A 23,446-nucleotide genomic window follows, 5' to 3' on the forward strand; every position below is an offset into this window, starting at 1 on the left:
CCACTGTGAACCACCTATTGATATGGAATTTTGTTCTCTTGAACACTTTGTTTTTCTCAATTATAAACTATAGTTATTTTGTGCACAGATCTAAAAAGGTTGAAGATATAAAGGCTTGAAAATTTTTTGGGTCATGAAATTTTGTAAAATTATGGCCGTTCTATATCTCCCACTCTGTACCACGTATTGATATGGAATTTTGTTCTCTTGTACACTTTGTTTTTCTCAATTATAAACTATAGTTATTTTGTGCACAGATCTAAGAAGGTAGAAGATATAAAGGGTTGAAAATTTTTTGGGTCATGAAATTTTGTAAAATTAGGGCCGTTCTATATCTCCCACTGTGAACCACGTATTGATATGGAATTTTGTTCTCTTGTACACTTTGTTTTTCTCAATTATAAACTATAGTTATTTTGTGCATAGATCTAAAAACGTAGAAGATATAAAAGGTTGAAAATTTGTTGGGTCATGAAATTTTGTAAAATTAGGGCCGTTCTATATCTCCTACTGTGAACCACGTATTGATATGGAATTTTGTTCTCTTGTACACTTTGTTTTTTCTCAATTATAAACTACAGTTATTTTGTGCACAGATCTATAAATGTAGAAGATATAATGGGTTGAAAATTTTTTGGGTCATGAAATTTTGTAAAATTATGGCCGTTCTATATCTCCCACTGTGAACCACGTATTGATATGGAATTTTGTTCTCTTGTGCACTTTGTTTTTCTCAATTATAAACTATAGTTATTTTGTGCACAGATCTATAAATGTAGAAGATATAAAGGGTTGAAAATTTTTTGGGTCATGAAATTTTGTAAAATTAGGGCCGTTCTATATCTCCCACTGTGAACCACGTATTGATATGGAATTTTTTTCTCTTGTACACTTTGTTTTTCTCAATTATAAACTATAGTTATTTTGTGCACAGATCTATAAATGTAGAATATATAAAGGGTAGAAAATTTTTTAGGTCATGAAATTTTGTAAAATTATGGCCGTTCTATATCTCCCACTGTGAACCACGTATTGATATGGAATTTTGTTCTCTTGTACACTTTGTTTTTCTCAATTATAAACTATAGTTATTTTGTGCACACATCTATAAATGTAGAAGATATAAAGGGTAGAAAATTTTTTGGGTCATGAAATTTTGTAAATATATGGCCGTTCTATATCTCCCACTGTGAACCACGTATTGATATGGAATTTGGTTCTCTTGTACACTTTGTTTTTCTCAATTATAAACTATAGTTATTTTGTGCACAGATCTAAAAAGGTAGAAGATATAAAGGGTTGAAAATTTTTTGGGTTATGAAATTCTGTAAAATTATGGCCGTTCTATATCTCCCACTGTGAACCACGTATTGATATGGAATTTTGTTCTCATGTACACTTTGTTTTTCTCAATTATAAACTATAGTTATTTTGTGCACAGATCTATAAATGTAGAAGATATAAAGGGTTGAAAATTTTTTGGGTCATGAAATTTTGTAAAATTAGGGCCGTTCTATATCTCCCACTGTGAACCACGTATTGATATGGAATTTTTTTCTCTTGTACACTTTGTTTTTCTCAATTATAAACTATAGTTATTTTGTGCACAGATCTATAAATGTAGAATATATAAAGGGTAGAAAATTTTTTAGGTCATGAAATTTTGTAAAATTATGGCCGTTCTATATCTCCCACTGTGAACCACGTATTGATATGGAATTTTGTTCTCTTGTACACTTTGTTTTTCTCAATTATAAACTATAGTTATTTTGTGCACACATCTATAAATGTAGAAGATATAAAGGGTTGAAAATTTTCTGGGTCATGAAATTTTGTAAAATTAGGGCCGTTCTATATCTCCCACTGTGAACCACGTATTGATATGGAATTTTGTTCTCTTGTACACTTTGTTTTTCTCAATTATAAACTATAGTTATTTTGTGCACAGATCTAAAAAGATAAAAGATATAAAGGGTTGAAAATTTTCTGGGTCATGAAATTTTGTAAAATTAGGGCCGTTCTATATCTCCCACTGTGAACCACGTATTGATATGGAATTTTGTTCTCTTGTACACTTTGTTTTTCTCAATTATAAACTATAGTTATTTTGTGCACAGATCTAAAAAGATAGAAGATATAAATGGTTGAAAATTTTTTGGGTCATGAAATTCTGTTAAATTATGGTCGTTCTATATCTCCCACTGTGAACCACCTATTGATATGGAATTTTGTTCTCTTGTACACTTTGTTTTTCTCAATTATAAACTATAGTTATTTTGTGCACAGATCTAAAAAGGTTGAAGATATAAAGGCTTGAAAATTTTTTGGGTCATGAAATTTTGTAAAATTATGGCCGTTCTATATCTCCCACTCTGTACCACGTATTGATATGGAATTTTGTTCTCTTGTACACTTTGTTTTTCTCAATTATAAACTATAGTTATTTTGTGCACAGATCTAAGAAGGTAGAAGATATAAAGGGTTGAAAATTTTTTGGGTCATGAAATTTTGTAAAATTAGGGCCGTTCTATATCTCCCACTGTGAACCACGTATTGATATGGAATTTTGTTCTCTTGTACACTTTGTTTTTCTCAATTATAAACTATAGTTATTTTGTGCATAGATCTAAAAACGTAGAAGATATAAAAGGTTGAAAATTTGTTGGGTCATGAAATTTTGTAAAATTAGGGCCGTTCTATATCTCCTACTGTGAACCACGTATTGATATGGAATTTTGTTCTCTTGTACACTTTGTTTTTTCTCAATTATAAACTACAGTTATTTTGTGCACAGATCTATAAATGTAGAAGATATAATGGGTTGAAAATTTTTTGGGTCATGAAATTTTGTAAAATTATGGCCGTTCTATATCTCCCACTGTGAACCACGTATTGATATGGAATTTTGTTCTCTTGTGCACTTTGTTTTTCTCAATTATAAACTATAGTTATTTTGTGCACAGATCTATAAATGTAGAAGATATAAAGGGTTGAAAATTTTTTGGGTCATGAAATTTTGTAAAATTAGGGCCGTTCTATATCTCCCACTGTGAACCACGTATTGATATGGAATTTTTTTCTCTTGTACACTTTGTTTTTCTCAATTATAAACTATAGTTATTTTGTGCACAGATCTATAAATGTAGAATATATAAAGGGTAGAAAATTTTTTAGGTCATGAAATTTTGTAAAATTATGGCCGTTCTATATCTCCCACTGTGAACCACGTATTGATATGGAATTTTGTTCTCTTGTACACTTTGTTTTTCTCAATTATAAACTATAGTTATTTTGTGCACACATCTATAAATGTAGAAGATATAAAGGGTTGAAAATTTTCTGGGTCATGAAATTTTGTAAAATTAGGGCCGTTCTATATCTCCCACTGTGAACCACGTATTGATATGGAATTTTGTTCTCTTGTACACTTTGTTTTTCTCAATTATAAACTATAGTTATTTTGTGCACACATCTATAAATGTAGAAGATATAAAGGGTAGAAAATTTTTTGGGTCATGAAATTTTGTAAATATATGGCCGTTCTATATCTCCCACTGTGAACCACGTATTGATATGGAATTTGGTTCTCTTGTACACTTTGTTTTTCTCAATTATAAACTATAGTTATTTTGTGCACAGATCTAAAAAGGTAGAAGATATAAAGGCTTGAAAATTTTTTGGGTTATGAAATTCTGTAAAATTATGGCCGTTCTATATCTCCCACTGTGAACCACGTATTGATATGGAATTTTGTTCTCATGTACACTTTGTTTTTCTCAATTATAAACTATAGTTATTTTGTGCACAGATCTATAAATGTAGAAGATATAAAGGGTTGAAAATTTTTTGGGTCATGAAATTTTGTAAAATTAGGGCCGTTCTATATCTCCCACTGTGAACCACGTATTGATATGGAATTTTTTTCTCTTGTACACTTTGTTTTTCTCAATTATAAACTATAGTTATTTTGTGCACAGATCTATAAATGTAGAATATATAAAGGGTAGAAAATTTTTTAGGTCATGAAATTTTGTAAAATTATGGCCGTTCTATATCTCCCACTGTGAACCACGTATTGATATGGAATTTTGTTCTCTTGTACACTTTGTTTTTCTCAATTATAAACTATAGTTATTTTGTGCACACATCTATAAATGTAGAAGATATAAAGGGTTGAAAATTTTCTGGGTCATGAAATTTTGTAAAATTAGGGCCGTTCTATATCTCCCACTGTGAACCACGTATTGATATGGAATTTTGTTCTCTTGTACACTTTGTTTTTCTCAATTATAAACTATAGTTATTTTGTGCACAGATCTAAAAAGATAAAAGATATAAAAGGTTGAAAATTTTCTGGGTCATGAAATTTTGTAAAATTAGGGCCGTTCTATATCTCCCACTGTGAACCACGTATTGATATGGAATTTTGTTCTCTTGTACACTTTGTTTTTCTCAATTATAAACTATAGTTATTTTGTGCACAGATCTAAAAAGATAGAAGATATAAATGGTTGAAAATTTTTTGGGTCATGAAATTTTGTAAAATTAGGGCCGTTCTATATCTCCCACTGTGAACCACGTATTGATATGGAATTTTTTTCTCTTGTACACTTTGTTTTTCTCAATTATAAACTATAGTTATTTTGTGCACAGATCTATAAATGTAGAATATATAAAGGGTAGAAAATTTTTTAGGTCATGAAATTTTGTAAAATTATGGCCGTTCTATATCTCCCACTGTGAACCACGTATTGATATGGAATTTTGTTCTCTTGTACACTTTGTTTTTCTCAATTATAAACTATAGTTATTTTGTGCACACATCTATAAATGTAGAAGATATAAAGGGTTGAAAATTTTCTGGGTCATGAAATTTTGTAAAATTAGGGCCGTTCTATATCTCCCACTGTGAACCACGTATTGATATGGAATTTTGTTCTCTTGTACACTTTGTTTTTCTCAATTATAAACTATAGTTATTTTGTGCATAGATCTAAAAACGTAGAAGATATAAAAGGTTGAAAATTTTTTGGGTCATGAAATTTTGTAAAATTAGGGCCGTTCTATATCTCCTACTGTGAACCACGTATTGATATGGAATTTTGTTCTCTTGTACACTTTGTTTTTTCTCAATTATAAACTACAGTTATTTTGTGCACAGATCTATAAATGTAGAAGATATAATGGGTTGAAAATTTTTTGGGTCATGAAATTTTGTAAAATTATGGCCGTTCTATATCTCCCACTGTGAACCACGTATTGATATGGAATTTTGTTCTCTTGTGCACTTTGTTTTTCTCAATTATAAACTATAGTTATTTTGTGCACAGATCTATAAATGTAGAAGATATAAAGGGTTGAAAATTTTTTGGGTCATGAAATTTTGTAAAATTAGGGCCGTTCTATATCTCCCACTGTGAACCACGTATTGATATGGAATTTTTTTCTCTTGTACACTTTGTTTTTCTCAATTATAAACTATAGTTATTTTGTGCACAGATCTATAAATGTAGAATATATAAAGGGTAGAAAATTTTTTAGGTCATGAAATTTTGTAAAATTATGGCCGTTCTATATCTCCCACTGTGAACCACGTATTGATATGGAATTTTGTTCTCTTGTACACTTTGTTTTTCTCAATTATAAACTATAGTTATTTTGTGCACACATCTATAAATGTAGAGGATATAAAGGGTTGAAAATTTTCTGGGTCATGAAATTTTGTAAAATTAGGGCCGTTCTATATCTCCCACTGTGAACCACTTATTGATATGGAATTTTGTTCTCTTGTACACTTTGTTTTTCTCAATTATAAACTATAGTTATTTTGTGCACACATCTATAAATGTAGAAGATATAAAGGGTTGAAAATTTTCTGGGTCATGAAATTTTGTAAAATTAGGGCCGTTCTATATCTCCCACTGTGAACCACGTATTGATATGGAATTTTGTTCTCTTGTACACTTTGTTTTTCTCAATTATAAACTATAGTTATTTTGTGCACAGATCTAAAAAGATAAAAGATATAAAGGGTTGAAAATTTTCTGGGTCATGAAATTTTGTAAAATTAGGGCCGTTCTATATCTCCCACTGTGAACCACGTATTGATATGGAATTTTGTTCTCTTGTACACTTTGTTTTTCTCAATTATAAACTATAGTTATTTTGTGCACAGATCTAAAAAGATAGAAGATATAAAGGGTTGAAAATTTTTTGGGTCATGAAATTCTGTAAAATTATGGTCGTTCTATATCTCCCACTGTGAACCACCTATTGATATGGAATTTTGTTCTCTTGTACACTTTGTTTTTCTCAATTATAAACTATAGTAATTTTGTGCACAGATCTAAAAAGGTTGAAGATATAAAGGCTTGAAAATTTTTTGGGTCATGAAATTTTGTAAAATTATGGCCGTTCTATATCTCCCACTCTGTACCACGTATTGATATGGAATTTTGTTCTCTTGTACACTTTGTTTTTCTCAATTATAAACTATAGTTATTTTGTGCACAGATCTAAGAAGGTAGAAGATATAAAGGGTTGAAAATTTTTTGGGTCATGAAATTTTGTAAAATTAGGGCCGTTCTATATCTCCCACTGTGAACCACGTATTGATATGGAATTTTGTTCTCTTGTACACTTTGTTTTTCTCAATTATAAACTATAGTTACTTTGTGCATAGATCTAAAAACGTAGAAGATATAAAAGGTTGAAAATTTGTTGGGTCATGAAATTTTGTAAAATTAGGGCCGTTCTATATCTCCTACTGTGAACTACGTATTGATATGGAATTTTGTTCTCTTGTACACTTTGTTTTTCTCAATTATAAACTACAGTTATTTTGTGCACAGATCTATAAATGTAGAAGATATAATGCGTTGAAAATTTTTTGGGTCATGAAATTTTGTAAAATTATGGCCGTTCTATATCTCCCACTGTGAACCACGTATTGATATGGAATTTTGTTCTCTTGTGCACTTTGTTTTTCTCAATTATAAACTATAGTTATTTTGTGCACAGATCTATAAATGTAGAAGATATAAAGGGTTGAAAATTTTTTGGGTCATGAAATTTTGTAAAATTAGGGCCGTTCTATATCTCCCACTGTGAACCGCGTATTGATATGGAATTTTTTTCTCTTGTACACTTTGTTTTTCTCAATTATAAACTATAGTTATTTTGTGCACAGATCTAAAAAGGTTGAAGATATAAAGGCTTGAAAATTTTTTGGGTCATGAAATTTTGTAAAATTATGGCCGTTCTATATCTCCCACTGTGTACCACGTATTGATATGGAATTTTGTTCTCTTGTACACTTTGTTTTTCTCAATTATAAACTATAGTTATTTTGTGCACAGATCTAAAAAGGTAGAAGATATAAAGGGTTGAAAATTTTTTGGGTCATGAAATTTTGTAAAATTAGGGCCGTTCTATATCTCCCACTGTGAACCACGTATTGATATGGAATTTTGTTCTCTTGTACACTTTGTTTTCCTCAATTATAAACTATAGTTATTTTGTGCATAGATCTAAAAAGGTAGAAGATATAAAAGGTTGAAAATTTTTTGGGTCATGAAATTTTGTAAAATTAGGGCCGTTCTATATCTCCTACTGTGAACCACGTATTGATATGGAATTTTGTTCTCTTGTACACTTTGTTTTTCTCAATTATAAACTACAGTTATTTTGTGCCCCGATCTATAAATGTAGAAGATATAATGGGTTGAAAATTTTTTGGGTCATGAAATTTTGTTAAATTATGGCCGTTCTATATCTCCCACTGTGAACCACGTATTGATATGGAATGTTGTTCTCTTGTGCACTTTGTTTTTCTCAATTATAAACTATAGTTATTTTGTGCACAGATCTATAAATGTAGAAGATATAAAGGGTTGAAAATTTTTTGGGTCATGAAATTTTGTAAAATTAAGGCCGTTCTATATCTCCCACTCACTGTGAACCACATATTGATATGGAATTTTTTTCTCTTGTACACTTTGTTTTTCTCAATTATAAACTATAGTTATTTTGTGCACAGATCTATAAATGTAGAAGATATGAAGGGTAGAAAATTTTTTGGGTAATGAAATTTTGAAAAATTATGGCCGTTCTATATCTCCCACTGTGAACCACGTATTGATATGGAATTTGTTTCTCTTGTACACTTTGTTTTTCTCAATTATAAACTATAGTTATTTTGTGCACAGATCTAAAAAGGTAGAAGATATAAAGGGTTGAAAATTTTTTGGGTTATGAAATTCTTTAAAATTATGGCCGTTCTATATCTCCCACTGTGAACCACGTATTGATATGGAATTTTTTTCTCTTGTACACTTTGTTTTTCTCAATTATAAACTATAGTTATTTTGTGCACAGATCTAAAAAGGTAGAAGATATAAAGGGTTGAAAAATTTTTGGGTCATGAAATTTTGTAAAATTATGGCCGTTCTATATCTCCCACTGTGAACCACGTATTGATATGGAATTTTGTTCTCTTGTACACTTTGTTTTCCTCAATTATAAACTATAGTTATTTTGTGCACAGATCTAAAAAGGTAGAAGATATAAAGGGTTGAAAATTTTTTGGGTTATGAAATTCTGTAAAATTATGGCCGTTCTATATCTCCCACTGTGAACCACGTATTGATATGGAATTTTGTTCTCTTGTACACTTTGTTTTTCTCAATTATAAACTATAGTTATTTTGTGCACAGATCTATAAATGTAGAAGATATAAATGGTTGAAAATTTTCTGGGTCATGAAATTTTGTAAAATTAGGGCCGTTCTATATCTCCCACTGTGAACCACGTATTGATATGGAATTTTGTTCTCTTGTACACTTTGTTTTTCTCAATTATAAACTATAGTTATTTTGTGCACAGATCTAAAAAGATAGAAGATATAAAGGGTTGAAAATTTTTTGGGTCATGAAATTTTGTAAAATTAGGGCCGTTCTATATCTCCCACTGTGAACCACGTATTGATATGGAATTTTGTTCTCTTGTACACTTTGTTTTTCTCAATTATAAACTATAGTTATTTTGTGCACAGATCTATAAATGTAGAAGATATAAAGGGTTGAAAATTTTTTGGGTCATGAAATTTTGTAAAATTAGGGCCGTTCTATATCTCCCACTGTGAAGCACGTATTGATATGGAATTTTTTTCTCTTGTACACTTTGTTTTTCTCAATTATAAACTATAGTTATTTTGTGCACAGATCTATAAATGTAGAAGATATAAAGGGTAGAAAATTTTTTGGGTCATGAAATTTTGTAAAATTATGGCCGTTCTATATCTCCCACTGTGAACCACGTATTGATATGGAATTTTGTTCTCTTGTACACTTTGTTTTCCTCAATTATAAACTATAGTTATTTTGTGCACAGATCTAAAAAGGTAGAAGATATAAAGGGTTGAAAATTTTTTGGGTTATGAAATTCTGTAAAATTATGGCCGTTCTATATCTCCCACTGTGAACCACGTATTGATATGGAATTTTGTTCTCTTGTACACTTTGTTTTTCTCAATTATAAACTATAGTTATTTTGTGCACAGATCTAAAAAGGTAGAAGATATAAAGGGTTGAAAAATTTTTGGGTCATGAAATTCTGTAAAATTATGGCCGTTCTATATCTCCCACTGTGAACCACGTATTGATATGGAATTTTGTTCTCTTGTACACTTTGTTTTTCTCAATTATAAACTATAGTTATTTTGTGCACAGATCTATAAATGTAGAATATATAAAGGGTAGAAAATTTTTTGGGTCATGAAATTTTGTAAAATTATGGCCGTTCTATATCTCCCACTGTGTACCACGTATTGATATGGAATTTTGTTCTCTTGTACACTTTGTTTTTCTCAATTATAAACTATAGTTATTTTGTTCACAGATCTAAAAAGGTAGAAGATATAAAGAGTTGAAAATTTTCTGGGTCATGAAATTTTGTAAAATTAGGGCCGTTCTATATCTCCCACTGTGAACCACGTATTGATATGGAATTTTGTTCTCTTGTACACTTTGTTTTTCTCAATTATAAACTATAGTTATTTTGTGCACAGATCTAAAAAGATAGAAGATATAAAGGGTTGAAAATTTTCTGGGTCATGAAATTTTGTAAAATTAGGGCCGTTCTATATCTCCCACTGTGAACCACGTATTGATATGGAATTTTGTTCTCTTGTACACTTTGTTTTTCTCAATTATAAACTATAGTTATTTTGTGCACAGATCTAAAATGGTTGAAGATATAAAGGCTTGAAAATTTTTTGGGTCATGAAATTTTGTAAAATTATGGCCGTTCTATATCTCCCACTGTGTACCACGTATTGATATGGAATTTTGTTCTCTTGTACACTTTGTTTTTCTCAATTATAAACTATAGTTATTTTGTTCACAGATCTAAAAAGGTAGAAGATATAAAGAGTTGAAAATTTTTTGGGTCATGAAATTTTGTAAAATTATGGCCGTTCTATATCTCCCACTGTGAACCACGTATTGATATGGAATTTTGTTCTCTTGTACACTTTGTTTTTCTCAATTATAAACTATAGTTATTTTGTGCATAGATCTAAAAAGGTAGAAGATATAAAAGGTTGAAAATTTTTTGGGTCATGAAATTTTGTAAAATTAGGGCCGTTCTATATCTCCTACTGTGAACCACGTATTGATATGGAATTTTGTTCTCTTGTACACTTTGTTTTTCTCAATTATAAACTACAGTTATTTTGTGCACAGATCTATAAATGTAGAAGATATAATGGGTTGAAAATTTTTTGGGTCATGAAATTTTGTAAAATTATGGCCGTTCTATATCTCCCACTGTGAACCACGTATTGATATGGAATTTTGTTCTCTTGTGCACTTTGTTTTTCTCAATTATAAACTATAGTTATTTTGTGCACAGATCTATAAATGTAGAAGATATAAAGGGTTGAAAATTTTTTGGGTCATGAAATTTTGTAAAATTAAGGCCGTTCTATATCTCCCACTCACTGTGAACCACGTATTGATATGGAATTTTTTTCTCTTGTACACTTTGTTTTTCTCAATTATAAACTATAGTTATTTTGTGCACAGATCTATAAATGTAGAAGATATAAAGGGTTGAAAATTTTTTGGGTTATGAAATTCTGTAAAATTAGGGCCGTTCTATATCTCCCACTGTGAACCACGTATTGATATGGAATTTTTTTCTCTTGTACACTTTGTTTTTCTCAATTATAAACTATAGTTATTTTGTGCACAGATCTATAAATGTAGAATATATAAAGGGTAGAAAATTTTTTGGGTCATGAAATTTTGTAAAATTATGGCCGTTCTATATCTCCCACTGTGAACCACGTATTGATATGGAATTTTGTTCTCTTGTACACTTTGTTTTCCTCAATTATAAACTATAGTTATTTTGTGCACAGATCTAAAAAGGTAGAAGATATAAAGGGTTGAAAATTTTTTGGGTTATGAAATTCTGTAAAATTATGGCCGTTCTATATCTCCCACTGTGAACCACGTATTGATATGGAATTTTGTTCTCTTGTACACTTTGTTTTTCTCAATTATAAACTATAGTTATTTTGTGCACAGATCTATAAATGTAGAAGATATTAAGGGTTGAAAATTTTTTGGGTTATGAAATTTTGTAAAATTAGGGCCGTTCTATATCTCCCACTGTGAACCACGTATTGATATGGAATTTTGTTCTCTTGTACACTTTGTTTTTCTCAATTATAAACTATAGTTATTTTGTGCACAGATCTAAAAAGGTAGATGATATAAAGGGTTGAAAATTTTTTGGGTCATGTAATTCTGTAAAATTATGGCCGTTCTATATCTTCCACTGTGAACCACGTATTGATATGGAATTTTGTTCTCTTGTACACTTTGTTTTTCTCAATTATAAACTATAGTTATTTTGTGCACAGATCTAAAAAGGTAGATGATATATAGGGTTGAAAATTTTTTGGGTCATGTTTTTCTGTAAAATTATGGCCGTTCTATATCTCCCACTGTGAACCACGTATTGATATGGAATTTTGTTCTCTTGTACACTTTGTTTTTCTCAATTATAAACTATAGTTATTTTGTGCACAGATCTAAAAAGGTAGATGATATAAAGGGTTGAAAATTTTTTGGGTCATGTAATTCTGTAAAATTATGGCCGTTCTATATCTCCCACTGTGAACCACGTATTGATATGGAATTTTGTTCTCTTGTACACTTTGTTTTTCTCAATTATAAACAATAGTTATTTTGTGCACAGATCTATAATTTTAGAAGATATAAAGCAGTGGTTCTTAATCGGTGTTCCGCGAATATGGTCCAAGTGTTCCGCGAAATTTCAATTTTAAATGTATTGAAATTTAGAAACTTAGGAAAGATACGAGAACAAAAAATTGTTCCTTTTTTTTTAATTTGAATTTAATTTTATGTTCTTGCTAAATACCGAATTTCAAATTATTTAATGTTAGTGTTCCGCGAGGAAAATATATACATATAATTGTGTTCCGCGTCTATTAAAAGGTTAAGAACCACTGGTCTAGAGACTCGTGAAGAAGTCCAAGTCTACAAAAATTAACCGAAAATTATTTATTGAAGACGCTTCAAAAAGGGCCTCTCCAAAACGTGGTTCGAACCATTGGTTGAAAAGCCATAAAAGTGGATGATTAAATTAGTTTGATTAACGATTGAAATTGAACTAATTCGGTGATTAAAATTAAAGTTCAATTTAATTCTCAGATTTAATCATAATTTTTTTAGTTTGATTAACAATTAAATCTGTTTAATTGATTATTAAATAATTGTCATATGATTAAAATTACGATTAAATTCGCCGATTAAATTCTGATTAAAATTAAAAATAAATTTAATCAATTATTAAATTTAGAATTTAATTTTTTTTTAATCAGTAAATAACTCTGCTTTGTACCACTCGAAGCGAGTTGATGCTATTGACTGAACTGAATTTTGAAGTAAGATATTTTTTTGTACAATACTGCAGTATAAAAATGTATATACACTTTCCAAAAATGAATATTCGCCTTACTTTTCTAATCCTAATCTTTCCTAATAAAGAAGAAACAAAAGTGGAAAAAATAATCCTTTGAAATTGCCACTGTTGCAATACAAAAAATGTATATTCTACAAACGCCAGTGCCCTCGCTATTTTCCCTCTTCTGAAGAGAGTAGCTAATCCTAGAGACGACTTGGGGAGTGTTATCACTGGGTTACTTCTCTCCTCAATTAGTGAGTTTGTAGTGGTGTCAGTTATTGTCATTGTTACTTATAGTGTATCTAGCGCTGGTGTAACTTAACTAATAAATTTAAAAGAAAAAAAAATTTACAAAATTGAGTGAATTGACATTTAAAAAGTTGTAAACTTCTATTGGTCTTTTAATGACTTAATAAAAAGATAAAATAAATGTAAATTACATAAAATAAAAATATAATGTTTATCTCAAAATTATTACGACTGATAGAGAACTGATAGAGACAAATTGAAATGGAAAAGCTCAAAGGTAAAATGCTATATTTTCCCTTGAAATTCAAAATACCTGCCGCCCACTTTCATTCATATAAACACTGAGCCCGGGTTCCTCAGTTTAATCACTTTCACCCTGAATATATGTAACTTCCATATCAATGCTTCATTACTAACGGACCTGGTGCAGTGGACAAGTGAAAGTCATTGCATCTGAAATTAATGTTCATAGTAACTCCAATTCATACTTGTATCATCTGACATTAGTTTCTTAAAAATTGATTGAATATGAATGTAAAACATAGTGATATTTAGTATTAACAACATAAGCACTTAAGAAGCAAACTAATCCACAAAAAATATGTTACAAATCTCTAATCCGTGCTTTATTTGCCTACGGATCTGAACCAACTTTTCATAGATTTTTAGACGAAATTTTTAGGAAATCTATGATGCCGTAAAGAATGGAAACACATGGAAACGAAGATGTAATGTGGAACTGAAAATTCTGTATAGTAGAATCATGAGTTTCGTCATAATCTGCAGACAGAGCATGTTCTTTGAATGACCCCGGAACATACATCTAAAAAAGTGTAGGTGCGTTATTATACAACGTAAGTGGTGTCAGCGTCCCAAATCGAGAAGGTCAGATATCGTAACTGAGAAGGCAAGAGCTCTCATCCTTGGAATCTAAAAGCAGACCACTAGATTCGAACCAAGAATCATCTAGATTCCAGTGCACTAACAAGAGATTCCACTGCTCATCCATTAGACATGTTATTAAATTTTCATTAATATAATCCAGCGGTCATAAGGGCAGCTTGTTTAATCAATTTTAAAATATTTGTCTGAGATACAACCCAGTCTTTCAAAAGTCTGCTATTATATAGTCCTAAACTTTTTAGTTTAAAAGTTACATGGTATAAGAGGAAACTCAGCACCAGCAAGGTCTTATTTTTTATTTAAATTCAGTACCTTTTCTCTAATAGGAGTTTTTTTTTTTATTTTTCCTGAAAGCAATAAATTTGATGAAACTTTACACAAAGTAGTCTTATTTTTTTAAAATCTTCTGACCGCTTTATAAATTCATTAAGATAAGCGGTTGACAAACTGAACCATTCATTAAATGCAAAAGACGATAGTTCAATTAAGCAGGATGCTCAAATTATAGTATTTTTCCTGACTTCATTGATAATAAGACTAATACACCGCTTATTTGTACTAAATTAAAATCTTCTGAAAATATTTTTCCATTAATGCTCATAATAGATTGTTAGCTTTTTATATTTTTCTATTCCTTTTCATTTAGCTGTTTATAAGAAAGAATATTTTCAAATTATTGCCTTACAATTAAAACCATAATTTTACTTTTTAAAATGTATTGGTTAAAATGTACTTTTAAAATACACAAAAATAAAGTACAAGCTGAAGACTTTTTTAATAAGAATAATAAGAAAGGATTTAGATATTTGAAGTGTAATTTTATTTTTCGTGAAAACTACTCTTTCAATATACTTTTTTAGTTAATAAATTAATTTACTTACCTTTTGTTATTAGAAAGTATTCTTTCTTTCTAATATCTTTCTTATGATGTTGAATTTTTCCTAATTGATAAGTAAATCGTTAATGAAGACATTTACATCATGATTAATGTGATTTAATTTTTCTTTGTGTTCGTTAGGTACTAATGTGGCGTTGCGACGTCCAGCGAATCAGTCCACTTCGGTGAGAGGCGGTGTTGCTTCTAATGCAAACGACGGTGACAAAGTCACCGTCCACGATGGTAAAAAATGCACTGAAACAATGAAAGAAGTGTCTCCATGGTGGCAAGTGGATTTACTCAGGGCTTATCCAATCAGAGTTGTCCGAATCACAACTAGAGGATGTTGTGGTATGATTTCTTACTGACTTTTGTGGTTTTATTAAGAAATTAAGCTCAGGTTACTTTCTTGTTTTATCAATAAATTCAAAGAGCATAGTGTGCAAAATTCCATTCCACTACAATTTATTTATTGATTTTTTTTAGAAAGCAGTTTGACCTATCTATTGATTATTTTCAAAAAATGCATGTTACTTTAAAAAATGTTTCAATTTATTTTCATTGAGAGATGACTTTATCAAGACAGCAAAAGTATACCGTAATTTGCAATTGAATAATGTATAATTGTTATTTCTAGGGCAACAACCACTTCAAGATCTTGAAATAAGAGTTGGGAACAGCAGTTCAGATCTACAAAGAAACCCTCTTTGCGCATGGTATCCAGGCACTCTAGGTATGGATTCAATCTATCTAAATTATAATTAAATAGAAAAATTCCATCTTATTATTTATACTTTCAATGTTTATAATATATTGTAGAGGAAGGTGTGACCAAAACTTTCAGTTGTGCCAGAACATTAATAGGACAACATGTTTTTATACAACTCGTTGGGGTTGAAGGCTCCTTGTCTTTGTGTGAAGTTGAAATATTTACTACTGCAGGTATCAATTATTTCTTCTTGGTCATTTACAGTTCATTAGTTTTTTACAAAAAATTTCTGAATTATAAAGATTTTTCTTTTATTGTTTGTATTTTGTTAAGCGCTCAATTTACATAATGTCTTAAAGGTAAAAGTGGCATCATCTTGTAGAGAATTAATCTTCTTTCGATTGTTGCGATTATTTGCTTCAGTTTTTTCCCCTCTCATTCTTCTCATTAGCAGCAAACAAACTTTACAGTCAGAAAAGAATTTCAATTCTTTTATATTTTCAGATTAATTTGAGTTATTTCAACAGATTTAGAAATTTAGAAATGTAGGAACATAATTTATTATTTTGAACCATGTAGAGAGCAGTATAAATCTGCATACAACTAATGAGCTCTCTTTAAATTAAAATTTATCCACATTTTTGCTAAATAACTTCCTTCAGGCTGTTTTTATAAACCTATAAAATGGTTAAAACCTAGGCTGGTACAAACTTTTTCTGAAGTTTAGAAAAGAAACCTAGAATTGGGATTTGCGTAAAAATTTCTTTTAGATTTAATTTAGATAGTTGTACCTAGTTCCTAGCTTTAGGAAAAGCGCCGAAACAAATAATTGAAGGAGTGAGCTTTTTTTGAACTTATGTTCTCAACAAACTATTCAAACCTTACTTCATTCAGAATTTCTTATTTTTAGAATTTTCCAATGATCGGTGTGCTACTAAGGGTACGGCAAGCGAAGTTGGACTTGCTGCTTTTGACCGAATGTGCTATGAATTTAATACTGGTAAAGGAGGTTCTTTTGAGGAAGCTAGAAGTGCATGTAGGTCAAAACCTGGAGGAGATTTGGTTCATGGGTTCAGGGGGGTACATAATACATTTTTATTAGCAGAACTAGAAAGAAGAAAACCAACTCTGAAGACTCAGCTAGTATGGATTGGTGCACACAAAGAACCTGGCTTTACGCAGCGAACATGGAAGTGGGTTAACGGTAAGCAGTTTATATTTATTAAATATAATGGTTAAATGTTGAATTACTTATACTTATACGTACTTCTATAAACTCAAATATAATATATTATAATTACTTGTACGGAACTTTTAAAACATCATACATTGTCTAATTATGACAGGTGATGTAATAGCGAGGCCTGCTTGGGGTAAAGACCAGCCAAACAATTATAATGGTGAACAAAATTGTGTTGTCTTGGATGGAGGCAGTAACTGGCTGTGGAACGATGTTGGCTGTAATTTAGATTATCTTCATTGGATCTGTCAACATAGTAAGTCTATCAACATAAGTGACATCTTGATATTTAGTGTTTATAAATTATGTATGAAAATGTCTCCAAAATAGACAGTATGTTCTGAATTGCACAAATATGAATAAACACTGCTTTCAACTGATCACTTTAAAAAAGAATTTATTCTAAATTGTACATTTCGTTCTTTTATTTAGTTTTAATATTTTGCAGAACCACCATCATGTGGTAGCCCAGACAAAAACTTAAATACAACTATTGTTGGGAAAGAATACAGTATCAATTCCACAATAGAATACAAGTGTCCTGAAGGACACAAGTTGGTAGGAGATCCAGTGAGGCAGTGCTCTCCTGCAGGCTTCTGGTCCGGAGTTTCACCTAGATGTAAATGTAAGGTTTCCTTTAATATTCTCCTTTCTTGAAACTGCCATTAGTTATAAATAGATTAAATTAGTTTCAAATTAAATTATATTTCATAGATAGTTTAATTATTTTATTATCATTTAATCATAGATGTAGAGTGTGGTCAAATAAACGGTACGGAACACGGAAGTGTGACATTGGTTAACAATCGCACTTCATATGGGGCTATAGCACGTTACTCGTGCGATATGAACTATACTCTTGTTGGTGAAGAAAATAGAACTTGTGGTGACGATGGAAATTGGTCAGGAATCCAACCGCAATGCTTATGTAAGTTGTCAAGCAAAGATAGGTAATTATTTGCACATTTTGGGTAAACCCATTTAAATGGAGTTAATTTTTTAACGGAATGCACCAAATATTAAATGATTTTCAAATAAAAATTACAGTACTAGAATAAAATTTTTTCCACTTGTACAAAAGAACACTAATTTGTATTTAATTTTGTTGAACTTCATGCCACTAAACCCTTAAATATTATTATTATATTAACAAAAAAGTATTTTAATAGATACATTAAATAAATAAAAATTGCACATTCTTTCGGGTAGAGGACCAAATCGTTTTCGACATTTCCATTTTTATAGATTAGAATATTTTGAAAACCTCAGCCATTAAAAAAAAAAAAAATTAAAAGTGAAAATTAAAATATGTTTAATCGTCGGATTGAACTTTTTTTTATTTTAACAGTCGATTGGTGCCCAGACCCACCTCAAGGCGAAGGTGCTACTGTTGAGCTTTCTGGCAAGCGAGCGGGATCTACTGCTACATACAGTTGTAAACCTGGTTTCATTTTGTTCGGACAAAAGGTTTGCAATTTATTTTTCCTATGTTTTAATTGTTTTTTTATCAAGTAGTTTAAACTTCATTTGACAATTATTACATTTTTCTTTAACACATGACTTTTATACTAAGGAAATTTACATTTATTAATAAATTGTTCCGTACAATGGACCTTATGATTGAAGCATTCAAGTTTTTTTTAGATATATAATGACTATCATTAACTTTTTTTTAAAAGCAGGATTAAGTTTACATACATGTTTAAAATCATAACTTGGCAATTTTTTCTTAGAACCATTCAGATGAAATATATTTATAATTAAAGTTTAACACTTGGAGTAAATGATGACTTATTTATATTTCTGGCTTTTCATTTGTTGCCTTGATCTACAGGTTTTTAATTTTTACATTTTGTACAGATGCTAACTTGTAGCCTGGGAGGTGATTGGTCTGGTAAAGCTCCAACATGTAAATATGTTGACTGCAGGGATCCTCCAGGTGTAGACAATGGTCGATATGTTTTGCTCAACGGTACAACTACTCATGGAAGTGTAGTTGAATACACCTGTGAACAGGATCACTGGCTGGAACCACCTGATCGTTCCAGACTAACTTGCCTGAGAGACGCGAAATGGTCGTCTGACCCACCTAGTTGCGAATGTGAGCTGTTCAAGGCAAACTTGAGAAATTGTTGCATAACTTATCAAAGAACTCATTAAATTATTGAAAATAAAATTCCAAGAAAAAAAGTACTTAGAGAATCATAAATTTATGTATTTTATGTAATTCACAAATATCTTAACTCTCCTTCTTTCAGTAATTACCTGTCCTGAACCTGATATACCTGAAGATAGCTACGTTGTTGGTTACGATTTTAATGTGCATTCCAAAATAGAATATCATTGTGAACCAGGCTTCATTCTTAAAGGACGACAAACACTTCAATGTACTACTCAGGGTGAATGGGATGGTGAACCTCCAGTCTGTCAATGTTAGTACACCCGATGTAAACTAATTATAAAATCCGCTAAAAAATGAATTAGTAATGGAGTATTGCAGTGAAAACATGCTTATTCTAATAGAAACAAAATGGGAGATTGTACATTAATTTTGACACCCCAGCATATAATCGCTCTGATTATCACTCGCAATATCTCACGTTTAGTGGAACAAAAGTGTCTAATGGATAATTTTGGGATCATATATAAACATAAATGTTCATAAACGCGGACGTTTTCAATTTTTGGCCCTTATAAAACCAAAATTGTAACAAATTATGTTCTCTTAATTATACAAGTTTATCTCAAAGACTGCTCGAGATGATTTGTTTAATACCTCAGGTATAAAAACATTATCTATCCGTCGGTTCTTTTGAAATACCTGCTAGATTTTTTAGAAATAATATATTTAAATAAGTATTTTATTTATAAGGAATCTTAAGTTTCTTCAATCTTTTATTTTCTTTATACTTCTTTTTTGGTGCTTCAATATTCTGAAAATAAGCTTTGTTCATGTTGCGTGGAACTTACATTGCAATCATAACTTTCTCATGTTTCCATCGAAAACAGAAACTTCATTTTTCATTTATATATATGTAGGAATTTCCATGTTTGAGTGACTACATAATATTTTGTAATTATCTTTAATACAAAAAAAATTAAATGAGAAATTTATGTTAGGGCTAAAGTGTTTTGAACAAAAAGCTGACAGTTTTTTTCAAGATTCAGTTTTTTTCAAGATTCCTCAACAAGCACTTTATTCTAAGAAAATCAATCGAAAATAACTAGTTTCTTACGGTTTTCTCGATAATAAATGATGTTTAAACTTGGCGTGAATTATTGATTTGTAGTATTGCATGTTTTCTGTATTTAAGTTTTAAGCCTACCATTCACGTACTTATTATTTATGATTATACTCTTTTTTTTCATTTGAAGTAAAAATATTTTTTTCCATTCTCTCTCTAGATGTCGACTGTGGCAAAGTTCCTCCGATTCCTTATGGTTCAGTTAGCTACACAAACAGCACAACCTATCTTGGAAGTGAAGTTTCTTTTAGTTGCTCTAAGAATTATCGCTTGGTTGGATCACCTAAAAGAACTTGTTTGGAAACTAAGCAGTGGAGTGACAGCCTTCCAAGGTGTGAAGGTAAAAAATATCATTCGTTTTTCAGTATTTTTGCCAAGAATAATTCAGGTGAATGTAATGCTCACAAATATATGTTTAATGCTTTTTTTTTTAGAAATTCGTTGTCGAGAACCAGTGTTGGCAGAACATGCAATTCTTTCAGTGACTGGTAATGATCGCCTTTATGGTCGCACACTTATAAGAACTGCAGATTCAGCTACTTCAGTGGCTACATACAAAATTGGAGCTCTGGTTAAATACAGATGTGAGAGAGGTTATAAGATTGAAGGCGATCCTCTTTCAACGTGCGAAGACAATGGAAAGTGGAGTGGTCAAACCCCACAATGCATTTGTAAGTTAATGGTAGCTCTGCTCATAATTAATAATAATAAAGCAAAAAGAAATTAATCACTCTTCATAAGATTTAATTTAGTGAAAATAAGGAAAGATTAACTTGTTTTTGAAATATTTCCTCCATCTTTTCATAAGTAATTTTAATGCTTCAACGTCAAGAGAGCAATTTATAATAGTTCTATTCTTTAAGTAAACGTTAATCAATTTTGTCTTCATGCACTAACTAGAACATTGCTTTCAGCTCATATCACTGAAAATGGATTTTTTTTTAAATTCGTCACAGGAAGGAAAAGAAATACACATTTGAATTCCCTGATTTCATAAAACGTTTGTAAGTTGTCGAGAAGTATTCAATTTGTGTGCGCGCCGTAAATAAAATTGCACTAAAACGAAAAACTACCGGAAGCTGAAATGTTAATCCATGCTTTTAAGTAACAACATCCATGCTAAATGAGTACGAGCGGAAACGATTCAAACACTTGGTTTTTTGTTTGTTTTTAATTCAAGGACAATCATCATCACCATCTAAGGTTAAATTTATTGGTGCCGTAAATTCTCAGTCATTGTCGGTCTACAAGCTGTTTTCTCTCGTCACATACAACCGTCTATTTCAGAATATTGAGTTGCGGGAGCTTGTTTGGAAGAAAAATCTACGACCAGAACGCTTGGACTTTGCAGGGTTCAGGGACCACCGTCTTACAGATGTAGATACTGAAACTAACACTTGACTGAAGTAGTTACCACGCATACTGTAGGGATCGAACCTTGATTTTCGATTAGAATATAAAAACACAATCGAATACGAAAAATAAAAATAAATAAATAATTAAATATTAATAAAGAAAATCGTAGGACTAGGGTTTTGCACGAATCAGATAACAATCCGCGAATTTAGTGGCAGTTACTCATAGAATTCCAGTAAATTAACTGCTAGTTGCTGTTCATCATAGAAAAGGCGAGGTATTTTTTGTTATATATTTTGGGCGCCATCAAAGTTAGAAACCTCAGCGAATAGTGCTGTTATGACATCACCTTAATGAAGCAGGAAAATCGACGGTAGAGATCTCCGAGGTGAACCCAAAAAATACATAGTAATAAGTCTACTCACTTGAATGTTGATGACCATAATAGCTCAATCAATGGAGCGCGCTGTTGAGTCTGCTACAGTAAAAACCCAGTAAGAAAAAGTCGTGGGTAGTTTCGTCTCACATTTTTTTTTACTTTCTTTTGTTGACTTTATAAAAAATTATTATTTTTTACATAAAAGAAAGAAGCCTACACAATTTTAAGTTGTACCAAACGAGTTCTAATCAGTGGGTAGTAAAAAGAACAAGCATTTTATTTACAGATGTAGAATGCGAAGTACCTGTAGCCCCAGCACATGGAAAATTTACTCTGGCATCCAATGCTACATATTATGGTGCAGTTGTGTTATATGAGTGTGACGAGAACTTTGAATTGGATGGATTTGCTAGGCGACTGTGTCTGGACAACGGCACCTGGAGTGCTGAAACTCCTGTTTGCAGAGGTAATTAGAAATTATTTCCAAAAAGAATTCTTTCATTTTTAAATCTTTTTAGTTGAAAAAAAAATACAATAAAAAATTTCTGTTATTCAGAAAAAATACGTAGACATTATAGTCACAATTATTATTGTTCGGTACTGTCGAATAATTAAATTTTATTTTAAATGAAAAACCTGTCTGTTTGCATCACTTGACTGTTAAAAGCGCTTACAACTTGAATTTATTGTCTTATGCTAGCTTGAGTGCTCTAGTACATTTCTTTGATTCTATTTCAGAGGTAGTATGCAAGGAACCTGAGAAGGATGGAGGTGTAATTGTTCAAGTGTCTACCTTCAGTATTGGAGGTGTGGCACATTATTCTTGTCCCAAAGGTCATATCATGCAGGGCAATTCTACAAGAATTTGCCAGAAAAAAGGCACTTGGAGTGGTTATATTCCAAACTGCATTCGTAAGTTCAGTAACACTTATAATATAAATTTGTAAGTTAGCAGCTGTATTCGAAATTACTTTAAATTACTAAAACTTATTCTACAAAATTTATTATATATTGCTCCTTAAATAATCTGAAAGAATTAATTTAAACAGTTTGACCTCCAAAAACTGTGTCAGTAAGGTTTTATTCAAAGTTAAGACATTCAAAAACATAATTTGGTTTTAAAGAAATTTAAATATGATATATATATATATGTATATAAATCCAAGGACAATCGTTCTTGCACATTTAATTTCGTGTAGACCTTAAAATAAATAATTTCTACAACTACTCCGCACTCGTAGCTACACCAAACTCACCCTTATAATAGTAGTTTAGAATCATTGTATTGAGTGAAATGTTTTAATTACAGCTGTAGACTGTCACATGCCACCTTCTATAGAGAATGGTAGAATTATTGTAATGAATGATTCAACAACGTACAACAGTGGAGCAGAATATCATTGCATTCCCCAATATCAAAGAATCGGCCCTTATCTTAGAAAATGTATGGAGGATGGAACTTGGTCTGGAGATGAACCAAGATGTGAAAGTA

At 30.7% G+C, this 23,446-nt stretch overlaps 1 protein-coding gene across 1 annotated transcript in view; it reads left to right on the plus strand.

Moving 5' to 3' along the window:
- The window catches only part of fw (CUB and Sushi multiple domains furrowed), a 134,072-nt gene that overhangs the window by 107,440 nt on the left and 3,186 nt on the right, over nucleotides 1-23,446 (plus strand). Inside the window, exons 4-18 of the mRNA XM_074119379.1 lie at nucleotides 15,167-15,376; nucleotides 15,663-15,758; nucleotides 15,845-15,967; nucleotides 16,645-16,938; nucleotides 17,081-17,230; nucleotides 17,423-17,599; nucleotides 17,723-17,902; nucleotides 18,323-18,441; nucleotides 18,835-19,075; nucleotides 19,233-19,406; nucleotides 20,380-20,559; nucleotides 20,654-20,890; nucleotides 22,241-22,420; nucleotides 22,693-22,866; nucleotides 23,264-23,443. Of these exons, the coding sequence (XP_073975480.1) occupies nucleotides 15,167-15,376; nucleotides 15,663-15,758; nucleotides 15,845-15,967; nucleotides 16,645-16,938; nucleotides 17,081-17,230; nucleotides 17,423-17,599; nucleotides 17,723-17,902; nucleotides 18,323-18,441; nucleotides 18,835-19,075; nucleotides 19,233-19,406; nucleotides 20,380-20,559; nucleotides 20,654-20,890; nucleotides 22,241-22,420; nucleotides 22,693-22,866; nucleotides 23,264-23,443 (2,715 nt within the window). The remainder of the gene's footprint in view (nucleotides 1-15,166; nucleotides 15,377-15,662; nucleotides 15,759-15,844; nucleotides 15,968-16,644; nucleotides 16,939-17,080; nucleotides 17,231-17,422; nucleotides 17,600-17,722; nucleotides 17,903-18,322; nucleotides 18,442-18,834; nucleotides 19,076-19,232; nucleotides 19,407-20,379; nucleotides 20,560-20,653; nucleotides 20,891-22,240; nucleotides 22,421-22,692; nucleotides 22,867-23,263; nucleotides 23,444-23,446) is intronic.

Source organism: Rhodnius prolixus, unplaced genomic scaffold, assembly GCF_049639745.1.
Source record: "Rhodnius prolixus isolate KJV_2025 unplaced genomic scaffold, Rpr scaffold_2, whole genome shotgun sequence".
Lineage (NCBI taxonomy): Eukaryota > Metazoa > Arthropoda > Insecta > Hemiptera > Reduviidae > Rhodnius > Rhodnius prolixus.